We start from the raw sequence: 22702 nt of genomic DNA, 5'->3' as shown, positions 1-22702 counted from the left end.
CACTGTTCCCTCTTCCCCATGGCTTCTCAGTTACTATCCTGGTCTCCCTTCCTAACTTCAACTCTTAGACTTCCTTCCAACCTCCACACCCACCATGACCCTCCTCCACTGCTCATTGCCACACTTGGGGCATTGCAGGAGCCACTGTTCTTGGATATCATTGGAACCTGCCACTCTGATAGTGCCAAGCCAGCTATCCTGAGACCCCGGCACCTTAAGTGGTATCGGATCCACATGGCACGGGGATTGACACTGTTTTCACCAGACATATTGGGCACCATGCTGAGGGAGAAGAAGCTTGTTCGGGATGAAGAGGGAGCGCTCATGCTGAGCCATGAGGTACTAGCAGAATTCTCCATATCACATTGCCAACATAGACTCCCACCACTGAGTTGTTCCTGGTTCCCCACAGTCCAGCTTGGTAGTCTCTCTTCTATTCCAGATTATATCTCTAACCCATCTTACATGCACTGACTCTCTCCTATTGTCATTAGAAATCAAAGCTTCGTTCTCAGGCTAGCTCTCAAGAATCTTTTGGAGACCATGAGGGGTTGGGGGAAGAAGCAGACAAAAACAGGAGGGGGTGGTGTCAAAACCTGGGTTAATCATCATGCTTCCACTGGCTGAAATAGATCTGAGTGGGGCCAGGACCTTCCTGATAAGCTTTAAGGATGGCCTGGGCCCTCCTCTCTTTGTTTACACAGGACCCTGAGAATCCACCCCCTGCAAAATATCCATCAATTCCACCCCTGAGTGAATATTTCCTCGATGGGACCAGGGACACAGCCATTTTCCCTCCAACGGTCAGCATAGAACCCCTTGAAGTGAATTTTGGCAGGTGCTCCAATTCTGAGGAAACTGACCGCGTCCCACTCTGCCTGACCAATCATACCAGAGGCACGATCACAGTTGTCTGGACTTATCGAGCCAACAGTCCCTTCCAGGTGGTGCCTGATGTTGTTGACATCCCCCCACTCAAGAACACAGCCATCCGCCTGCACTTCCAGCCTCAGCACCCCAACAAAATCTATGCTGCTGAACTAGAGGCCTTTGCCTACTACAAGGTGAGTTTGCACAATATGCCATGTGCATAAATGTGTGTGTGCATCATGTGTGAGTATGAGTATACACATAGAAATGTGTGTGAGAGAGAGACAGAGACAGAGATAAAAAGACAGAGACAGACACTGGGGTCCTTTTTTGCACCCCAGGATGGATGTGGAGAGTCAGAGGGGTAGCTACCGTGACCCACTTCTCTTTAAAGGTCATGGAATTCTTTCTCTTTGTGCCTCTTGCCATTTCTGTGCCACCTATGGCAAGCTACCTCCCTTGGTGCTAGTTTCTCGGTCTTTCAATGTGAGTTTGACTTGGATAGATCCATGCTTTGAGGACTTCTTCATCCCCTGGCAAGTTGTGTTGCATTCACCATAGTCCAAGAGAGAAGAGAAGGCAGGTTTCTTAGGCCAGGACTCAGAGGGATGACTGTATCTTGGTGGGATCACTTTAGAATTAGTGTTTGATCCTCAACTTTATAGGCTAAGAAACTCTTTTTTATCCATTCACCCAATGGGACAGTAAAGTTCTAGGAAAATTTGACATGAGAACCAAATTCATAAGAAACTAATTTATTAATCAGAACAATAGTTTAGGAATTTATCCTTAGACATTAGGCCTTGGAAGAGAAAAGTAGAAATACAGTTTGTTCTCTTTTGAACAAGATTGTCTTTCATCTATTCAACAAACATTTTCAGTCAAATACTCAAATGGACATGTGATCACATTGATTTGGTTGTTTCTCCAAAGATGCAGATCCAAAGACTCTCCATGTCTGCTCACCCTGAGAGTTTGGGGTCAGCCCAGACTCAGGCCAGTCAGGCCATTCAAATTTGAGATTGGAATTAAATGAGGAATTTGTGGACTATCATGTAACAAAAACAGTAGCATAGAAGGGTTAATCAGCAAGGATATAGCATGGATTCAATTGGGTGCAGCTCCCCTGCCTTTGTATTTGTCATGCCTAAAGGGCTTTTGTACTTAGGTGATCAGGAAGCTATGCCAGTCTCAAGAATGGTTTATAACCTTTTAGAGACAAATTATCTAAGCTGCATGGAAGAAACCTACCACATGCCCCCCCCCCCGCCCCGCATGGCAAGGTCCCAAAAGTCTGCTAGAACCCTGGTCTCCAAATTCCTTTGTTTGCACTCTCCCCTGTCAGTAAAAATGGTTTCGGACATGGACCTCCAAAATGTAAATATTTATTTAGAAATATATACACTTACTACTGTGACACTAATAATTACTATATTATCAAACACATACAATAAAATTTTTCAGAGGATAATAGAAAGATGAAATAGCATATGATCCACGGATATATAATATATCCAATAGGGAGCCACCAGTGTTTCCAGAGTACGAGATTAGTGATATAATCAGATCTGCAATTAAGGAAAATCATTTTGATAGCCAAGTACAGGAACTCTTAGACTTGAACAGTTAGGAGGGAAACCTGTCTGGTCTTTAAGCTCAATCCTCTATGCATCCTTTGATGCAACCTCCTCCCTCCATCAGCCAGTGAGGGGAGGGAGAAGGACCAAGGGAATGATTTCCTGTGTCGTCCAAAGACTGGAAACCCTTCCAAAGTAAGCACACATTTTCCTGGAAGTGGCCAGGGCATCCTAGCAAACCCTCAATGAGATGCGACCCTCCACACCCCCACACACACTCATACGTTCCCAATGGCCTCCCTTAACTGCTGTTCTGTGAAGTTTCTCATCAGTCTTATATTGCAGCCTGTTCACATTCACCATGTGCCTCTCCATCGTGCTTATTTCGTGGGATATTTGTTTTCAGTCTTGAGAGATGATAGTATTTTATGGTTCACAGTATTAGTGCACCAATAAAATATTATTATTCAGGGTAGCTGGGTGGCCCAGTGGATAGATCACTGGGCTTAGAGTAAGGAAGCCCTGAGTTCAAAGGTGGCCTCAGACACTTATTAGCTGTGTGACCCTGGGGAAATCACTGAACCCTGTTTGCCTCAGTTTCCTCATCTGTAAAATGAGTTGGGGAAGGAAATGACAAACCACTCCAGTATCTCTGCCAAGAAAACCCCAAATGGGGTTATGAAAAGTTGGACACAATGGAAATGATTGAACAACAAAAAATATTATTATTAAAAAGACAAGCCTTTGTTTCTGGGAGAAACTTGAGGCCATTTAAAGAATTTTAAGATTCCTAAAGGTAATCCAGGTCATTTTCCTTTTCTTCCTGTTTAGTTCTGAGCCTACCTAGATGAGTATCCATACTGTGTTTTCTAGCTCTGTGTACAGATAGACAAGGTCCACCTAATAGCATGTCATAATCTGGGCGCTGGACATTCTTCATCTACTTTGTCTTTCCTCTGTAGGTGGTCAGGCCAAGCATTTTTAAATTGTTATGATTCTATTTCTGGGGCCTATGTAATGTTCCAGGTTTTGCTGTAGCTGGTACAATGTCTTTTTTTTCCTTAAAATAAGTTTTTATTGATGACTTTAGAGATTTTTTAATAGCATCATAATTTCTCCCAGTATCTCTCCCTCTACCCCCCCCTTTTGCTTTTTGGAGGGCAATTGGGGTTAAGTGACTTGCCCAAGGTCACACGGCTAGTAAGTGTTAAGTGTCTGAGACTGGATTTGAACTTAGGTCCTCCTGACTCCAGGGCCAGTGCTCTATTCGCTGGGCCACCTAGCCAGCCCCCCTCTGCCCCCTTTTTAGAGCCATTCCATACAACAAGCAGTATTTTTAAAAGGTAAAAAAGAGAGGGAAAAAATCAGCACAGCTGATCAATATATCAAAAAGACTGAAAATTTGTACATTGTCTAACACTTGTGGATCTCCCCCTTCTACCAGTGGGTGGGGCATGGTCGTCTTCTCATATGTTTTTCTGAGCCATGCTTGTTCTTTGTAATATTCACCTTGGATTTTTGTGTGTGTGTGTGCGTTTCTTTCCTTTTATACCAGTGTAGTCATTGTATACAGTGTTCTCTTGGTTTAGCTTCATTATGCATCATTCCATGTAGATCTTTCCATATTTCTCTGTATTCCTCTCATTTATCATTTCTTTTCTTTTCTTTTTTGCTTTTTGGAGGGGGGAAGGAAAGGCAATTGGGGTTAAGTGACTTGCCCAAAGTCACACAGCTAGTAAGTGTTAAGCGTCTGAAGCTGGATTTGAACTCAAGTCCTCCTGACTCCAGAGTCAGTGCTCTATTCACTGCACCACCTAGCCTCCCCCCATTTATCATTTCTTACAGTACAATAATATTCCATTACATTCATGCATTGAAATTCATTTAGCTATTCCTTAGTCAATGAGCATTCCCTTTGTTTCTAGTTCTTTGTTATTACAAAAAGTGATCTGGATGTGTATAGGTTGTCCAGGGAAGGCTAGCATCTCTGGTGTGAGGGCTTGCTGAGCCCTTTTCAGGGCTGCTCATCCACCTTTGGTGTCTCCTAGCACTCAGCTCTCTCTGCGGTTCCAAGAAGCTGTAGCATGCACAGTGGCTGCACCGTGGGAAACTGTCTTGGCAGTTGGGCTAAAACAGGTTGAAGGTAACTGACCGGCCTCACACCCATCTGTGAGTTAGGGGGTTGTCTCTCCCCAGCATGTGAAGATTTCCCTGGTGAAATGGGCACATGAGAACCATTTGTTCCAATGGCCATGAAGGTGGCTGAAGCAGTTGCTGTGGAGTGCTTAGAGCTTGGTCAGATAGGGAAGAAGTCAAAGTCATCCACCGCATCCCAGTCTATCCCCAGTAGTCCTGACTTTTGTCTTGCCACTGGACTTCAATGACTGGAAGAAAGAGTGAGACTGACAACTTTGTTCTATTCTGCCTCACTCAAATCCAATTCATGAACAAGTCAAGACATCACCCAGTGATTTCATCTGCTACAAATACCTTGGATTATGTGGGGACTTGACTCCTGGCAATGGCCTTCCTAGGTCAATGCCTTTTAATACAAAGTAGGCTTTTTAAAAATTTGTGTCTTTTATTTTTATATCGCCAAGATTTTCTGTTTCCTTTCCCTTCTTCTCAGAGAGTAATCCCTTATAGCAAAGATTTTTTTTAAAGAAAAAAAGACAAAGTAGAAGAAAAAATCAGCAAAAGTGATCAATACATTTGGAAAAAAATCTAACAAGATATATAATGTTCCACACCTCTGAAAAGGAGTAGTGCATGGAAGAGAACTACCGGTATGGTAGCATCTGCGCAGGCTTGTCTGGAAGACTTCACCACCCTTAGGAAGTCCTCCTTCATGTTACACCAGTGGATACAGATGTTGCTGGGGAGGCTATTTTGACCAGCCTCTGTCCCTCACTGCCTTGTCTCTGGAGACCTAATTAGATATACTTTGTTACAAGAATTGGCTCAATACAAAGGCTCTTCAGTTCCCTGTGGTCCCATCCTCTGTTGTTTTATGGAGTTTATATCGAATGAAAAGTTAGGAGTACAATCACATTTGCTCAGAGCCCTCAAATAAGAAGATTTTTAATACTTAGGCAGAGGTTTGGTTCACAAGTTAAGCCCTGGTTTCCTTATGATTGACACAAAATTCAGCCTACCAGAAACACTTGGGAAAAGAAGGAAGGAAAGTATGATACAGTGACTATTGATGGATAGACACTGGGAGAAGAAATTGGGGATAGAGCAAGCTTTGTCTTGGAATATCCTTCAGTCCTTAAAGAGGTGAGTTACAGCCAGAAGCTTTAACCTCAGTTTTCTGAGCCTAGATGCCCATAGGACCAATGGTTTTCTCTATTTCTTGATTCTTTAGCATAGATCATATAGGTGGGCAGGGTATAATATGCTGGACCTGGAGTCTTGAAGACGTGAATTCAAATCTATTCTCAGACACTTACCAACTGTGTGACCCTGGGCAAGTCATTAAACCTCGTCTCATTGTCCTCATCTGTACAGCACCAGCTTCCTAGGATTTTGTAAGGCTCCAAAGAGTTAGGTCATGTCAAGAGTTTTGCAAATCCAAGAGTGCTACATAAACGCTGCTTAATATTGTAATTTTTTCCCCTATTGCTCTTGTATTGTTGACTCTTTCCAGTTTAGCTTGTTTGGCCTTGGGCAGAGCTGGGGAGGCTACGAACTTTGTACATAAGTTTGTCCAGGTCTTCCCATGTTTCTCTGAATTCCTCTATCATTTCTTTATTTGACAATATTCCATTGCGTTCATATGCCATAGTTTTGGGATCCCCCTAACCCATTTGATTAGCACCCATTTTGTTTTCAGTTCTTTGATATCATAGAGTGTTGCTGTGAGTATTTTGGTATATAGTGGATTTTTTTTTCTTCTACTCCTTTGGGGCATATGATCAAATAAATTAATGTAAAGTGTTTTGCAAACTTTAAAACACTATATAAATTTGAGTGGTGATAATGATGATGATGATGATGATGATGATGATGATGATGATGATGATGATGATGACGATGTCCAATAATTGGGTCACTGGATAAAAGTCCATGGACAATTTAGTCACTTTTCTTACATGATTTCAAATTTATATTCATAATAATTGAACCAATTCACAGATTTACCAACAGTGTGTTATCACTGGCTGTGCCCCATTTTTGTTACTTTTGTCAGTTTTCAGGGAATGAAGTTGTTTCAATTTTTTTCCAATTAGTGATTTGGAGCATGTTTTCAGGTGCTCATTTATAGTTTGCCATTCTTTTTTTTTGGAGGGGGGAAGGCAGGGTAATTGGGGTTAACTAGCCCAAGGTCCCACAACTAGTAAGTGTTAAGTGTCTGAGGCCAGATTGGAATTCAGGTCCTCCTGATTCCATTCACTGTGCCTCCTAGCCACCTCTGCCTTTCTTTTTGGGAAAATGATTTGTTTCTATCTGTTGACCACTCTACTCAGCTTATTTTCTTGATCTTTATAATAATGGGGCCACTTTAATGGAGAGGAAAGTTCTTCTCCACATCTTCACCCTGGGAATTCTCTTTGTATTTTCTGTGAGGACTAGGGGAAGGACCCTGGGAGGATCAGAGAAATCCCTGGAAAGTGTGGCTAGATTATCTTGGAGCCTGGCCTTTGTCTTGCAGGTACTAAGGAGCTATAACAACATAGAGGAAGACTGCACCGTGTTTCCATCTTGGTGCCTTAGACTGAAGGCCATGGGGCACACCTATGAAGTGGACAGAGAGCACAATTTCCCTCGTTATACCTTAGATGTCCCCAAGGTGAGTGGTAAGCCTAAGAAGGCAGGTACTGAGTCTCTGATTTTAGCATGAATTATGAATTTATGTATACATAAATGCCTTTCTGCCTCTTTCTGATACATCCTACAATTCAGCTTGCCAGCCACCTTGAATACCTCTGCTCTAACTTCTAGAGGATGTATTCTTGTAAGAAGTTCCCAGGCTGAGACTGTCCGCCTCCACCTGGGTTCCCTGGGAGATCCAAGGGATTTCAGATCTATTTCAGGAAAATATTGACCCAGGTACTAGGCTCCTTCTTCTCATTGGTTCTAAATAGCTTGAGGTATTTGAGCCAACATTCTGCCATACTGTGGTCACTTCCCCATGGGTCCCAACCTTTTGCTTCTGGTTCCAAGTCCTTCCCTCCCTTCTTTTCTTTGTCCCATGTACCACAGGATCTAGAGTCCAGTATTTGTGTATTAGGGACCTGCCTCAGTGTGTCATGAAGGTGACCCTGGCTATGCCTAAGAAATGCAATCCTTGGCAGCTCCTACCAAGTTGGAAGGGATTTGAGCACAGGCCTAGCAATGGACCATTTCTGCTTTCTGAGCACCAGCACAGCTACCTTCAGACAAGTCCAAAAGGCTAGCTAGCACATGATCCTAGGTTACAACGGAGTGCTAGATTTGGAGTCAGGAAGACCTGAGTTCAAATCCTCTCTAAGGTACTTAATAGCCATGTGACATTGAACAAGTCAACCTCTCTCTGCCTCTTTTTCCACATTTGTAAAAAGGGGATAATAATAGCTCCTGTCTCTCAGCGTCATTGTGAAGATCAAATGAGAGATCACATATAAAAAATATACCATAAAGCACTACATAAATTTTAGCTATTCATTATGATGACTCATGAACGCTATTTAAAGAAGGTTATAAACTGCATTTTTAAAGGGAGTACCTAAACCGATAGAATCCCAGATCCTCAAAGAATTGAAGCATGTATATGATGAAGTACATTCATACAAAAATACTGAGGATCACTCTTGCAAAAGAAGTATGCCCTAGGGGTAGCTAGATGGTGCAGTGAATAGAGCACTGACCCTGGAGTCAGGAGGACCTAAGTTCAAATCCGGCCTCGGACACTTAACACAAAAACTGGCCGCGTGACCTTGGGCAAGTCACTTAACCCCAATTGTCCTGCCTTCCCCCCTCTAAAAAGACACACACACACACACACACACACACACAAGAAGTAGGAAATCTGGGCAGCCCATAAACTTCTACCTTCTGTTGGTCTGGTTGCCACCAATCCTGGACCAGCACTTCCCCTCCCCAGAGTGTGTCCACTGCCAGGGTCATGTGCTTAGGTTTTCTAGGGGTGATTCCTGCCTAGGCCCCCTTCCCTGATGAGGGGTGACAGGATCTAAGAGCCTCCCCCACAAACTCCCCTTCTTTCTCTTTGTTCTCTCTTCCTCAGCTCTTCCCCGCAGTCTCTCTCAACAACACAAGCTACTGTACCCTGTTGCTCTGCAACAGTGGATCTTTGATGTTCACCTTCAACCTTATGCCAAATAGCAGCCCAGAAGTCACATTCCGACCCACCTTGGGCTTCATCCTTCCAGGGGCTTGCCAGATCTTCCTCCTTTCTACCTGCCCCAAGGACATCCCCTGGAAACAGCACTCACTAACCCTGCAGTTCAACTTCTGCCCCAAGTATATCAAGGTAGGGTCTAGGAATGGGGTGGGGGGCCACGCCTATATCTCCATTCACATACACTTCTGTGCTGCCTGTCCTCAGTTTCCACAGTGTAGCAAAACAACATGGCAGAGCTAGAAAGGGCCATAGCTAAGGTCATTAGATCCATCTCTTTCATTTCACGGAGAGATAAGAGGCCGAGAGTGATAAAGTGACTTATCTGACATCCCCCTGATTAGTTAGGCACAGAGAGAGGACTCAAACCTAAGGCTGCCCAAAATGTATATAATAAATAATATAATATATAATTTATGCATGTAATAAATAATATAATCGATATGCATGTAATATATAATATATGCATATGATAAATAATATAATCTATATTTATATAATAAATAATGTGAAATATAATAAATCCTATAAGTAACACAGTGTCCAACAACCAACACTCAGAGATCACTCCATGTCTCAAAGCAGACAGACATTCTGTCTATAGTCTTCCTGCACCCCACCCCTACACTTTGGTAACCTGAGGCTGGGCAGACTCTCTTCATTCCATGTAGCCAGAGTCCTTCAAATAGATGAAATAACAGTGATCTGAGCTGAATGAGGCACGCAAGGTGTCACAGTTCTTCCATTCTCTCCATGTGGGAGATTATCTACACATTATCTACAAGCTCTTTATTTATCGACCTTTAACACTTTTTTTTTTTAAGCAATTGGGGTTAAGTAACTTGCTCAAGGTTACACGGCCAGTTATTTCTGGGTGTGGTGCTAAGTATCTGAGCCCGGATTCAATCCCCCAGGTCATCCTGACACTGGGGCTGGTGCTCTTACTCGCTGAGCCACCTGGCCGCCCCTTTTAGTACTTTTTAAAATTAACTTTTTACTCAGTTAACAAGCATTTATTCTCACCTACAGGGAAGGAGAAGAAGAAAGAATTACAAATATTTGTAGTCAAGTAAAACAAGTTCCCATATTGGCCATATTCTAACACTTTTCGAGGGGGCTATAACTTGTAGGTATTAATTCTCAGCTGTTGATCTGAGTGAAAAACAAAAAGTGGGATGACAGGGGAACCCTGGGGCAGAAAGGGACTAAAGGGAGAAAAGACGCCTTGCTCTGCCTCCACCCCAACTGCCCACTATAGAAACCAGTTCATTCAAGGTTGTTAAATGGCTGGCTCCAGTGGCAGAGTGAGGGGGATGGGGAGTTCTCTTTGGCCACACTGCATATTTCCTGGATCCATAGGAAATCACGATGATGAGCCGGGAAGAACCATTGAAGCTTCAGCTGGAGTCTGGCAAAACCCTCTATTTGAAGCCCACTTATGTGGGAGGCTCCTCCACCAGCCCCTTTACCATCCGAAACACTACACGCCTGCCCCTGTTTTTCGAGTGGAAGTATGCTTACCACAACAGCAAGGTGGCATCTGTCCAGCCTTCCAAAGGGATCATCTTGCCCAATGAGGCCATGGTGAGTCCTGCCCTGTCTCTTCACTTTTGAGAGACTGTCAGGGAAGCTGGGTGTGGTGTGGCTTGAAGGGATGTTAACTCAAGCAGTAGCCAGAGTAGAAGGGAAGGATTTCAGTTGCTAAGGATGGGTCAGGGAAGAAAGGAAGAGGGACTCTCTGGAGGCAAGACAAGTCAGAGTTCTGCACTTTTTGTTTACTAAGGGAATGACAGGGGTCTTCAGCCAGGGGAATCTGAGTCCCCAGAGTCAATGTAACACCAACAAACACTTCTTAATCATCTACTATGTGCCTTACACTGCACTAAGTTGTACTGATGCATAGAGGTCTAAGACCAACATTTTTCCTGCTCTCATGGGAATTACAGTGTAGTTAAGGGAAATGGAACATACCTACACTTACAAAAGTAGCTACTAATGTATAAATAACATGTATGACGTGTTTTAGACAGTAAGAGCTCTATATTAGAGTTCATAGGTTGGAAAGATCTCTGAGGGCAATTGGGGAAGACTCCATGAAACTATGTGCATATGACCATCTCTGTAATTTCAGATTCACAAATGGACCTTCACCCCTAGTCAGGAGACCAAATACCTGATCCGGGCTGTCTTGTGGGGATGGGATGCAGGAGTATCTTCTGGCCTTCCTCCTTCCCAAACAACTCACTACCTACTGAGAGTCATTGGGGAGGGCATTAAAGGCTTCATTACTGTGAGTATCACTCCTGAAGACAGCCTTTCTTTTGTCTCTCTGAAGTTGCCCCCTCCATCCTCCCCTCCGCTATAATAGCTTTTTCATATCTCTTTTATGTGAGATAATCTACCCCATTCTATTTCCTTCTCCCAGTGTACCCCTCTTTCTCACCCCTTAATTTTGTTTTTGGACTTAGCCATCTTGGCTGCCCCTCTCCTCCCTTGCCTCTCTCAGTCAGTGCTGAGGTCCCGTGGGGAAGGAATGTGAGGAGGGAGGCACTTTCCTTCAGGTCAGTTGGTCTCTAGGTGAGGGCCCAATAAATGTCATAGAATAGAGACACTGGTTTGAAGAAAAAAGCACATAAGCAGGTGGCACCTTTGTCAAGTGGGAAGACCCCAAGACATGGAGTCTTTTGGTTTAAATCCTCACTATAATACTTCCTAAGCTGATGGCCCTGAACTAATCACTTTACCTTAGCAAGTCTGAGCTTCCTCATCTATAAAATGATAATAATGTTGATGTAATAATAATAACTAGCATTTAAATAGCACTTTAAAGCTTACAAAGCTTTTATCTCATTTGATCCTTATAGTAACCCTGGGAGTCAGTTGCTATTATTATTCCCATTTTACAGATGAGGAAACTGAGTCAAACAAGGTTAAGTGACTTGCCCACGGTCACACAGCTAGTAAGTGCCGGAGGCTTGTTTTGAACTCAGTTCTTCCGGCCGCTAGGCCCAGTACTCTATGCACTGTGCCCCTTACCTGTCTCCTATCTGTAATGATACATCTAATGCTTTGTAAACCTTAAAACACTAGATAAGTGTGAGCTGTTATTTATGAACCTTGCCCTCAAGGTGAGACCTTAATTGTGGGGGCTTGTGAATCACACATCATCAGTGCCTGGTATGGCAGCACTTTCCCCCCAGACTTGCTTTCTGAGGGAGCCACTCCAAGATGACCCTGTAGCTGCCTGGGCATGGCTGCCATGCTCTAACTTTGGGAAAGGCCTCCTCCTTCAGGGTGACAATGAGGGTGGGAAAGAGCTGTCTACCTCTGTGTTTGGGGAGGCTCTTCTTTCCTGTGGAAACTTCTCCAGAGCTTCCTAAAGGACCGCATGGGTTGGGTTTGGGCCCTAGGCAAAAGAAAAAGAGATAGACTTTGGGAATGTGCTCGTGGACAGTGAGCAGAGAAAAGACCTGGTCCTGCTGAATGATGGCAACTGCACCCTTCACTACCGCCTGTTTGTGGAGCAGTCAATGAGAGGGCCCTGTGATCCTGAAGAAGTGGACAGTGACGCAATTGGTAAGGAGACCTGAGGACAATGACACCCCCTTGCACAGGGAACCCCATTGGGCTGGGGCACAACACAGGGAGGCAGAGTTGGGGGAGCAGCATTGTTTGTCTACAGAGCACAGACCATTAAGGTTTAGCAGAGCCCATTGCCCCTTCCATGGGGGTTAAAGATGAGGGGATGTTCTCACCATTTCAGACAAGAGGAGATAGAAGGTTTATTTCCAGCCCTTATTCTCTGGTTGTTTGGTCTTCCACAAAGTCTACTCTAATGCCTTATCATGGTGCAGAGGTACCCCAGGGATCCCAAAGCTTATACTGACACAACTCAAGCTCTTCCTGGTTCTAATGTGTTAGAACAGTTTTATGTAGAGTCTCAACAATAGACAGTACCTACTTCCTGAGAACCAGCCATTTTAATGTAGAGAGGCTCATCGCCAGTACACTAGTGATTAGGTCATCACCTATCCTTTGACCATGGCAAACCAAGAAAGACATAAAATATCCCTCAGTCCCTGAAATTCCCCCTTCTGCTGCACAGTCTTAGAAATAAAAGGGGGAAGGAATCACCATTTTTTCCACCATCTATAAACATTAATCTATTGGCACTTTAAATTTGAGATCCTTTTCTAATAACTATATTGCTAATTAATATATTGTTGGAATATATTGAATTCTAATAAATATATTGTTGGAGGAATTGAATCATATTAATTTTAACATTCTCACCTATGATAAGTGAAGCCAGAAGATAGAAGGAAGTTGCATCTAAATGGAAGGATGCTATGATTTTCCTTAAAGAGGCAAATAAGGAACAGGTGCAGCTAATTTTATTGTGCTTCCAAAGGGAATAAGACAGGTAATTTAATAAAACATTTGACTATCTCACCTTGCTGTGCCCAAAAAGATCAAAAGCAAAAAAAAGACCACCATAAAAATAATTGCAGCTTGTATACCAACATCCATTGCAAAGAATGAGAAGGTAGGAAAATCAAAACCCAGCAAGACCCTCTAATATAAATCAGTATATACATTAAGACTCAACAACTTCAATCCAAGATTGGGCCTTGGAAAGGACTGAGAAAACATGTTGGATATATGACTCAGATTTAAAAAAAGGAAAGTGGTCAAAAGCTTTTAGACTATTCAGAAGCCTGAGATCATGGATGATTTCTTCAAGAAGAATCAGGGGGCACAGGCATGTCAAGTACCAAATGAACCTGATTATGTTTTAATAGACAGAAACAATTGTTATTAATGTGGGAATAATTTCCAAGTCACCCATCTGTATACAGTCAGACCATCCACTTGTTAGAACAGAGATCAAGATCAAGATCAAGATCAAATTGGGGAGGAGTAAAAATGAGACAATATGGTATGCAATTAAGGAAACTATAACCTGACCTATTTAAATAAATTGTAGACCCTAAAATGGGCAATGGGAAGAAGCAAAGACATTGGCACCAATTATCACCATCTCCTAAAGGTTAGTTGATATTAATAACCACAATGAAACCAAAAGAACCTCTAAACCACCTGACAACAAGTGTCAGGAAACTATTTCCTTGCCAAGAGAAGAGACATGATCATCAAACACAATATTAGTTTTGAATATAAGTTTGTTTGTAAAGTCTTCTGGGAAATGGTGAGAAATTATGAGTACTATTGTGTCACAAAATACCCAGAGATGTTAGAAGGAAAAATCGAGTTACAGAAATTTTGGCACGAGAGCCAGTTATGTTGTCAGAGCATTTAAGAATGAAACTGGAAGGACAACAAAAGAAAAAATGGAAAAAATTGGTCAACATTTGTATAACAAACTATTTTCTCCATCAGTGCCAGTAAAGCCATTACATTTGAACTCTTAACACCACTAACTTTGAAGGTGATCCATGAAGAAGTAAAAACTGCATTAAAACTAAACCAAAAAAAAGAGCAGAAAAGGAACTGGACCAGTTCAAGTACATAGAGAATTTCTGTGGTGGCAGCAACATAATGTTGAGAGCAATGAGGAGTTGCTTGCAAAGGTACAAGAAAGAGGGAAAATTATAAATTAATCAGGAAAAACCTGGACAATATTATCTTCCAAATAAAGGTGACCAAGAGGATATCGATTATTATCCCTACTTTCTCATTTCCACCACATTTTGATTAGTGATCTCCTTGAGACCATGGACTGTGTTTTGCTTACTTTTGTATTCCCAGTGCCAGATTTGATTTAAAATAATCTATAAATGTATCGAGGGCATGAAGCATCTGGGAATTGGAAGGAATTTGAGAGGTTCTCTATTGTGGGAAACATGAACAATGCACCCAACAAATAATCATCTCGGCCTTGCTCAAAGTCCCCCAAGGAAGAACCCAGCACTTCATGAGGTAATCTATAGGCTTTGAGATAGTGATATGTAATATGAAGTTTTTCCTTACATCATGCTAAACATCCACATACAGGTAGACCATGTGCTCATAGCTACTATGACTGGGTGAGAAATAGGGTAACCACTCTTACCCTGATATGGCTCATAGAGGCAGTTGGAAATAGTTTTGCCTTATAGCCACAGAGAAGTAGGGACTCTCAGTTCTGGCTCTCCTGAGTCATCAGGTCCTCTGACTTGACAGCCCAATTGAAGACTTCATCATCACACATTACGAATACCTGAGTTATCGTGATCAGAAACTCCTCATATCCCACCTGCTAACTCCACACAATTACTTGCACTGAAGCCATGTTTGTAATTATATGCAAATGTTTTGAGGAATGACCCTTTACAAGTCAGTCCACACATGTTACATAGCTTTTAAACTGCACCACACATACACACCTCTCTTTGATGTCTTTAGCTTTTAACAGCTGCAACTCATTCAGAGCCAAATTTATCCTGACTTTGCTTCCATATTTGTATGTATCTTTTTTAAAAAGTCTTAGTTGCTTGAAGAGTTCCCTGTGTACTTCAGTCTCTTTATACAGCTTTTCTCCTTCTTCATTAAATTTTTTTGTGCCTTCAGAATTTGATTTGAGAGAGCTTGCAATTGGCTAAAAAATCACACAAAATGCAAGATTCGATTGTGCTTATTTTTATTTTCTGTAAGAATCATGTAATTTGATAGAATAAAAAAAAAAACACCTGAAAGGTTCTCCTCCAGCAAAGTGTCTCCTCAAAGAATGGGAATTTTATTCCCTGTCCTTCTGATTATACATATAAATTAAGGCATAAAACAGGAAAAGGTATGCTAGCCAAAATTGTTTACCAAGGTCATGGAGATTCTAGTGCAAAGGCCAAATGTAAAAGGAAGGTTGGAAGGTCCTCTTTGAAGATAACATTGCATTGATTACATCAAGCCCTGACATCTTGTCAAGTCTTTTAAATGAGCTCATATCACTCAGAAGAGTTCATAATGAATATCCATACAAGAAAAAACAAGTGGGTGAATCCTTACTGCCCACACTAGGATATGCAGTTCTGTGAATACTCCATAGAATTGGTCCATCAGTGTTGGACAGACCCTACAGAGGAAGAGGGAAATGCTCAGTCCAGAATTGAATAAGAGGAAGAGAGTAGTCTGAATTACATTTGGGAAATGACTCAGAACCTCAAGCTTTTCCCTGAAACAAAAATCTACCTTTTAAGGCTGGTATTCTTTTGTTGATTCCATATGACTGTGAATCATGAAATACCATTATCTTCAAAGAATGAAAAATTGAAAGCCTCTCAAAGGGCAATGCAAAGACCTTTTTGTGAAGCAAATAGACCAGTATTTCACCAGTGATGAATTGTGTGCAAGCAGCAGCATGAGAGATATCAAAGAGATTTAATAATGGAAAAAGAAGTGGCCCAGTCACGCAGTGAGAGTGAATAGACAGACCATCTTCTATGCCCATGTAATGTTAGAATGCCTAGAAGAATTCTCCTCTCCCCCCCTTCAGCACAGTGGGTGGATTCTCTATGTAGGATTTATAGGAGGATAAGTATGTGAATTGAACAAGGTGAGAAAATGTGGATGGTTTGCAAACTGCTCTATTGTAGGAAGTATCCACGTAGATGAAACTATAGATCTGTTAAGGAAAGTATTCTCCACTTCTCTACTGGGTCCTAAGTGTGTGGAGGTGGGGATTAAGTAGGGTAGCAGAAAGAACTGTGGATATTGTTGGATATGGGATGGGGAAGAGGAAAGGCAGCCCCCAGCCTGGCCAGTGGGCTGCCTAGCCCATCTCTGTTTCCCATCCTGAGCAGCTCTGAAAATGGACAAAATGGAGGGGATGCTGCCTGCCCGGTCACAGGAAGCCATCTGCCTTACTGCCCGCCCTACTCGTCGCCTGCAGTATGTTTGGACCATCAAATGCTCCCTCCTCACCCATAAAGGTACTGGACATTGAGTGGCACGAAGAGAGAGAGGGGCAGGAGGGAGGGGGAGAGAAGAAGAAAGGGAGAGAGATGAGCATTTACATCACTTTAATCAGGACTCAGATTAGCAAGGTGTGGGGGTAGGTACAAGTAAAAGGTTGTGGGTGTATGTGTATAGCCTAGTCATCATGGGATGCTGTAAGGTCAGAGGCAAGAGATTGCTGCTGCCACTAACTTGCTGTGTGACATTAGGCAAATCACGATGCTTTTCTGGACTTAGGTTTACTTATTTGTGAAATGGGGTTAACCCTACCTACTTTATCTCATAAGATTGTTGGGAAAATCAAGTGAGACTATTATCTCACTTATGGTGCTTTGTAAGGTTAAAAAACACTTTACAGATGTAAGCCATTCTTCTTATTATCTCAAGTACTAGCTTTCACATTCAAGGGTAGAATACCTGGGGAATGTATTAGTTATTACAATTAATTATTGACTAGTACAGATTACTAGTCAATCAATAGTCAAGAAACGTGAATTAAGCACCTGCTATGTGCCTAGCACTGTACTAAACACTGGAGATACAAATACAGAAAAGACAACTGTCCTCAAACAGCTTGCGCTCTAATTGGGGAAGACACACAGAAAAGAAAGTTGAAAAGTGTATGTGTGGGAGTGATTGATGACAAAGTTTAAGAAATCCAAAACAAGCACAGGTGAGTGGGAAGCTACATGTTTGTCCTGTGTCCCCTCCTTGAATGCAGGTTTAGGAGTTCATTTCTCCACAGATCAGAGGGACAGTCAGTACTAATGAGGTGTGAGTACCAAGGTTGATTGGATCTTGTAGGATTTCCTATGGAAAGAATTCTGTGTGTCTTCCCCAATATAGAACAGTTGTCCTAAAGCCATATAGAACAGAATTCCAAAACTGGGAGAGACTTCAGAAATCATCTAATATAATCCCTTCATTTTATAGATAAAGAAACTCAGCTCCAGGGGGCAGCTAGGTGGTGCAGTGAATAAAGTGCCTGCCCTGCAGTCAGGAGGACCCAAGTTTGGTTCCAGCCTCAGACACAGCACCCACACAAAAAAACTAGCCGTGTAACCTTGGTCAAGTTACTTAACCCCAATTGCCCACCAAAAGACAAAAAAAAAAAAAAAGAAAAGAAAAAAAAAGAAACTCAGGCCCAGGAAGGGAAATGTCTGTGATCATGGAGGTAGTTAGGGTTAGACCTAGGATTAGATCCTTGTCTCCTGACATCTCTTTTCAGGCAAAGAGAGCCTTCTGCCCTCAGGTAATCTCCTCAACTCCTCTTTTTCCTCAGAAACTAAATGTGGAGCTAAGGCGTTACTGTGTCAGGTAACAATGATGGGTGTATACCCAACCCTCTCAATTTTGGATGCCTGTGCAACAGGCAGTGCCAGCGGAATCACTCGCCAGCATCTGTGGCGGCTCCTCTCCTTGGAGACTCTCAATAGCTACCTGGAGCGGGACCCCACCTCCTGGGAGCTCACCTATAAGGTGCCCACCCGACACAGGTAAGGGAAAGAGCACCTGAGTGGAAGCGGAGGGGCAGGCTTCCCCAGGGGAGGAAGTAGAAGATGAGATGGGAGTGGAATAATGATTAATGTGGGATTTCCAGAGAGCTTTCCTCTGTCTCCCATTCCCATGAATATGCTTGCTGGTCCTTGGTAATTGCTCACATGTCTCCTCTTGTTCTATTGCAAGATGCTTGAGCCTGCCAGTCCTAGGACTGAGCATTCTTAGGAATCTCCCCTCACCAACCCCAGTGGAAGAGAGGGGAGCCCAGGGTCTAGCATGGTTTCTGGGCCTCTCCCCACAGATGAGCTAGTCATGTGGGTCTCAGGTGAATGATCCCTCTCAGCTTCCCTGGTCCTCTTTTCAATGACTTCTTGGCTTCTCTTCTCAATACAGCACAAACAGGATTCCTTCCTTCTTCACCCCTTTGTCGCTCAATTTCAATTTTGGAGCTTCACCCCTTGGATCGGAGCCCTCAGTGGTGTTCCTGTTGCTGAAGAACAGTGGTGTGATACCCTTGAACTGGTATGGCCAGCATTGGTGTAGGGAGCTGGGAGACCAGGGTCAGGGAAACAGGAATAGAGTGAAAAGCTACACTGGAACCTGGAAGAGTGGCAAAACCAGAACAATGAGAAAAACAGAGGGGCTGGCTTAGAAGACCAATAACCTAAGTGCCATTGTGCTCAAGCTTTTTACGGGATCCTCAGCAAGAAATTTCCTCAGGTTCAGCGTCAGCCAGTGTTTCTGCCTATAGAACATGTCCTCTTCTTTGTTTTTTTTCCTATAATCTTTCTATAGTCTTTCAGACATAGCTTTGTCTGCTGCTTAAGATTCCAATATAGGGGTTGGACTAAACCAGTTTTTTTTTATAATCCACATTATACTTTGAATTAGCAGAATTTCTAAATTCTCTGCTATTACTTGTTCTGCTCTCTGAAATACCATGCATCTCCAAAGGGCTCAGAACAGATGTTGGGAGCCCATGGAAGAAAGATAAAGCTGATGGTGACAGGATGTACAGAAAAGGAAGGGGGTTCCCTCCTCCCTCCTCTTTTTATAATAACCCTGAAGATAGGGACTTTATTGTTATTTTTTGTTTCAACTTTGTAGTTTTGGCACGTCATGGTACCCCAAGCTTAGTAGACACATGGTAAATGTTCAAGGAATTTGATTTTACCTTTTCCATTTTATGTTTGCTCAAGTGAGACTATTATCTCACTTATAGTGCTTTGTAAGGTTAAAAAACACTTTACAGATGGAAGCCATTCTTCTTCTTATCTCGAGTACTAGCTTTCACATTCAAGGATAGAATATCTGGGGAATGTATTAGTTATTACAATTAATTATTGACTAGTACAGATTACTAGTCAATCAATAGTCAAGAAATGTGGATTAAGCACCTGCTATGTGCTTTCATCCTTAATAGGTGTTCTTAGATTGATCTGGCTTTATTGAGTCTCCAACCAAGCTTTCTTAAATTGTTTTTCTCTTCCTTTCAAGTTGTTTTGTAATACTTTTCACACTCTTACACCATCCTCCTCCATAAGATCTTCACAAATAGGCTGATATTTCAAAGTAGCGCTGCAATTGGCTACTCTATCCTTCTCCCAAGCAAAGAGATCAAGTGTTTGTAGGGTTAAGGTGCCCACCCTCCTCCTGGCCCAAATGAGGGAGTTTTTGGTCCTTCTTGTCCCAGGTACAAACATTCCTAGTTATGGCTTTGATAGTACGTGTCACTGTCTACTTTTCTGTGCATTTTCTCCCCCTCTTCCTTTTTTTGGCATCACTAATTTCAATTGGATATCATGTCATCTATTTTTATTTTAAATTGGCATTTCACAAGTGAATGACTAGACTGTGCACAGACAACTGATCTGGAAATGACTTTTGACCTAGTGACCAGTTGTACTAAAGCCATAATCGGTTTCATTCTGTGTGTGATGCTTTTCAGTGCTTACTATGCTCAGGGCTTCCTGACTTTCCACTTGAAGAAAGTATTTGACATTTTTATATTGTCTACTAGACTTAGGCCTCTCTCATTTCTTGATCCTGAATCATCCTTTCCAGCTTACTTTTCACCATTCTTCTACCTTTGCATTGATCTCACTGAATATTAAAGTATTTAAGGTATGTGTTGATTTATTGTAGAAAGCCTTATTAAGGCTTAATAGAACTTTCCCACATCTTCATCCCCTGCAACACACTTTACTGCAAATGCTACCATTACCTTCATTTACAAATTATTATCATGACCAGTGCAATATAAGATAACCAAGATCCCAGGGGCAGCCAGGTGGCTCAGCGACTAAGAGTACTGGCTCCAGTGTCGGGATGACCTGGAGATCAAATCCAGGCTCAGATACTTAGCACCACACCCAGAAATAACTGGCCATGTAAGCTTGAGCAAGTTACTTAACCCCGATTGCTTAAAAAAAAAGAAGAAAAAAAGATAACCAAGATCCCAAGGATGTTTGCTTCTTTTTGCCATTGGAGGCTCAGTTAAAAAGCAACTTTATTGCCACAATCTTTCATTTTCATTTATATTGAGAATATCAAGATGTCTTTATTTCCGTTTCCCTAGTAGTATGTGTCTATATTGGTCCATGGACAAAGATCTTACATGTAGAATGCCAAGAAGTAGATTAAAGTTTATATAGCATCTAAAAATTGCTTCTTAACCTTCTCTGCTCCCACCTGGCCCTTGGTCAAATAGAGGGAAGCCACAGACAACCGAGGACCATATTGTCTCTTCCATTTTTGTTCCTTAGCAGAGCCAGATAGTTCTCCCCCTGGTGGCCAGTCCTGGTGATAAGCCTTTCCATACTTGACTAGACCTAGCCTTGGGACAAAGGTACAATGTGCTGTTAGGGTGTACTCAAAGCCAAAGGTAGTGCTCACAATTTGCTGGTATAGCCTTTGAGAGGCCAGGGGATATGCTCACACCAAGATGAGGCATAAGAATAGGACTTTGTGGAGGAGCATAAAATTAGCTACTATAAAACCCATATTTACAACATCTTATAAGATGACTGTTGTCTGCTCCTAAGGGAGAGGAGAATAGTGGTATATGTATAATAGGAAAGGGGATGGGGGAAGCTTTTTTCACATAGCCTCCAGAATTCTAGCCAAGGTCTCTGAATTAGTAGATTGCTCTCGCTATACAACTCAACTCTTTCTTTCTCTCCCCTCTGTACAGGGCTTTCCTTTTCCCCAGTGACCAGCAAATTGATCTGGAGTTCTGGGCAGAAAGGACAGAGTTTGACTTTGCTGAGTTGCATCAGATGCGTGTTCAGGACAACCAGATCTTCTCCATCACCCCCAAGTCAGGAAGTCTGTGTCCTGGGCAGGAGCATACAGTGGAACTCACACACAGGTGATGCCAGTCCAGGGAGGAAACAGTTCTCCTGAAGCAAGTTTGTGTATTCAGTCATTTTTTCAATTGAACCCATTTGGAATTTTCTAGGCAAAGATACCAGAGTGGTTTGCCATTTTCTTCTCCAGCTCAATTTACAAATGCAGAAACTGAGGCAAATAGGGTTAAGTGACTTGCCTAGGGTCACACAGCTAGTAAGGGTCTGAGGCCAGGTTTGAACTCATGAAGATGAATCTTCCTGCCTCCAGGCCTGGCACTCTAATTTGCCACCTAGATGCCCCTGAACCTAGCTGCAAGACCCCTTTACCAATGTCTAGTAAATGTCTAGTCTTGAACCAATATTACCCTATGTGGCCACCATTCAAATTTTTTTTCTAAATTTTTGTAAATTAAATTAGCATTTTTATTAACAAAAAAAATTCTATTCCCAATTGACAAAGAAAGACAACACCCTTGTAACAAATATGCATAGTCAAGAAAAAAAAATGCCTATATTGGTCATATAACAAGTGTGTGTGTGTGTGTGTGTGTGTGTGCCTGTGTGCACCCTCTTAGGTCTCAATCTGCCCCCCCCCCCGTGTCCACCACTTCTCTGTAAGAAGCCCATCATTCAATTTCCATAGAGAGATTCAGGCTTTGATTTGGTCTCCCCCATGACCTTGTGAGGAGGCCTAGTGTAGCCCTGAGTTAGGTATCACTAAATCTCTCCAAGGCTCAGCTTCTGACCAAGCCTGTTTATTCTCCTACTTCCCATTGGTTATGGGAGATTGACTCCTCGTCCTGTGTGTCTCTCTCCCGGCTCTCCCTTCCACAGTCACATCTTCGTCGGTACCGACCAGCTGCCTGTGCTGCTCAAAGTGTCCCATGGCCGGGAGATTCTGGTAAAGCATTTAACCATCAGAGGAATCTGGGCAAGGTGGGGAAAGTACTCTCGAGGGAGAACTGAGAGATTGCGCTGGGACAGAACAGGACAGCCCCAACATTTGTCCAGGCTTCTTCAGAGAACCAAATTTTCAGCCTGGGCCTGAGGGATTCTAGTCCACCTAAATCTCTCTCTCTCTCTCTCTCTCTCTCTCTCTCTCTCTCTCTCTCTCT

At 42.6% G+C, this 22702-nt stretch overlaps 1 protein-coding gene across 1 annotated transcript in view; it reads left to right on the top strand.

The window, feature by feature from the left end:
* Positions 1-22702, top strand: part of CFAP65 (cilia and flagella associated protein 65) — a 41464-nt gene that overhangs the window by 7423 nt on the left and 11339 nt on the right. Inside the window, exons 9-20 of the mRNA XM_069104397.1 lie at positions 139-339; positions 705-1064; positions 7102-7239; positions 8674-8919; positions 10147-10371; positions 10919-11077; positions 12198-12363; positions 16584-16712; positions 18020-18233; positions 18631-18759; positions 21431-21607; positions 22422-22488. Coding sequence (XP_068960498.1) covers positions 139-339; positions 705-1064; positions 7102-7239; positions 8674-8919; positions 10147-10371; positions 10919-11077; positions 12198-12363; positions 16584-16712; positions 18020-18233; positions 18631-18759; positions 21431-21607; positions 22422-22488 — 2211 coding nt within the window. The remainder of the gene's footprint in view (positions 1-138; positions 340-704; positions 1065-7101; positions 7240-8673; positions 8920-10146; positions 10372-10918; positions 11078-12197; positions 12364-16583; positions 16713-18019; positions 18234-18630; positions 18760-21430; positions 21608-22421; positions 22489-22702) is intronic.

Source organism: Petaurus breviceps, unplaced genomic scaffold (assembly GCF_028583685.1).
Source record: "Petaurus breviceps papuanus isolate PSGF00001 unplaced genomic scaffold, PetGlider_PUasm1.0 688, whole genome shotgun sequence".
NCBI lineage: Eukaryota > Metazoa > Chordata > Mammalia > Diprotodontia > Petauridae > Petaurus > Petaurus breviceps.
Note: the sequence above shows the minus strand (reverse complement) of the source record. Positions and strands in the feature narration are given on the sequence as shown.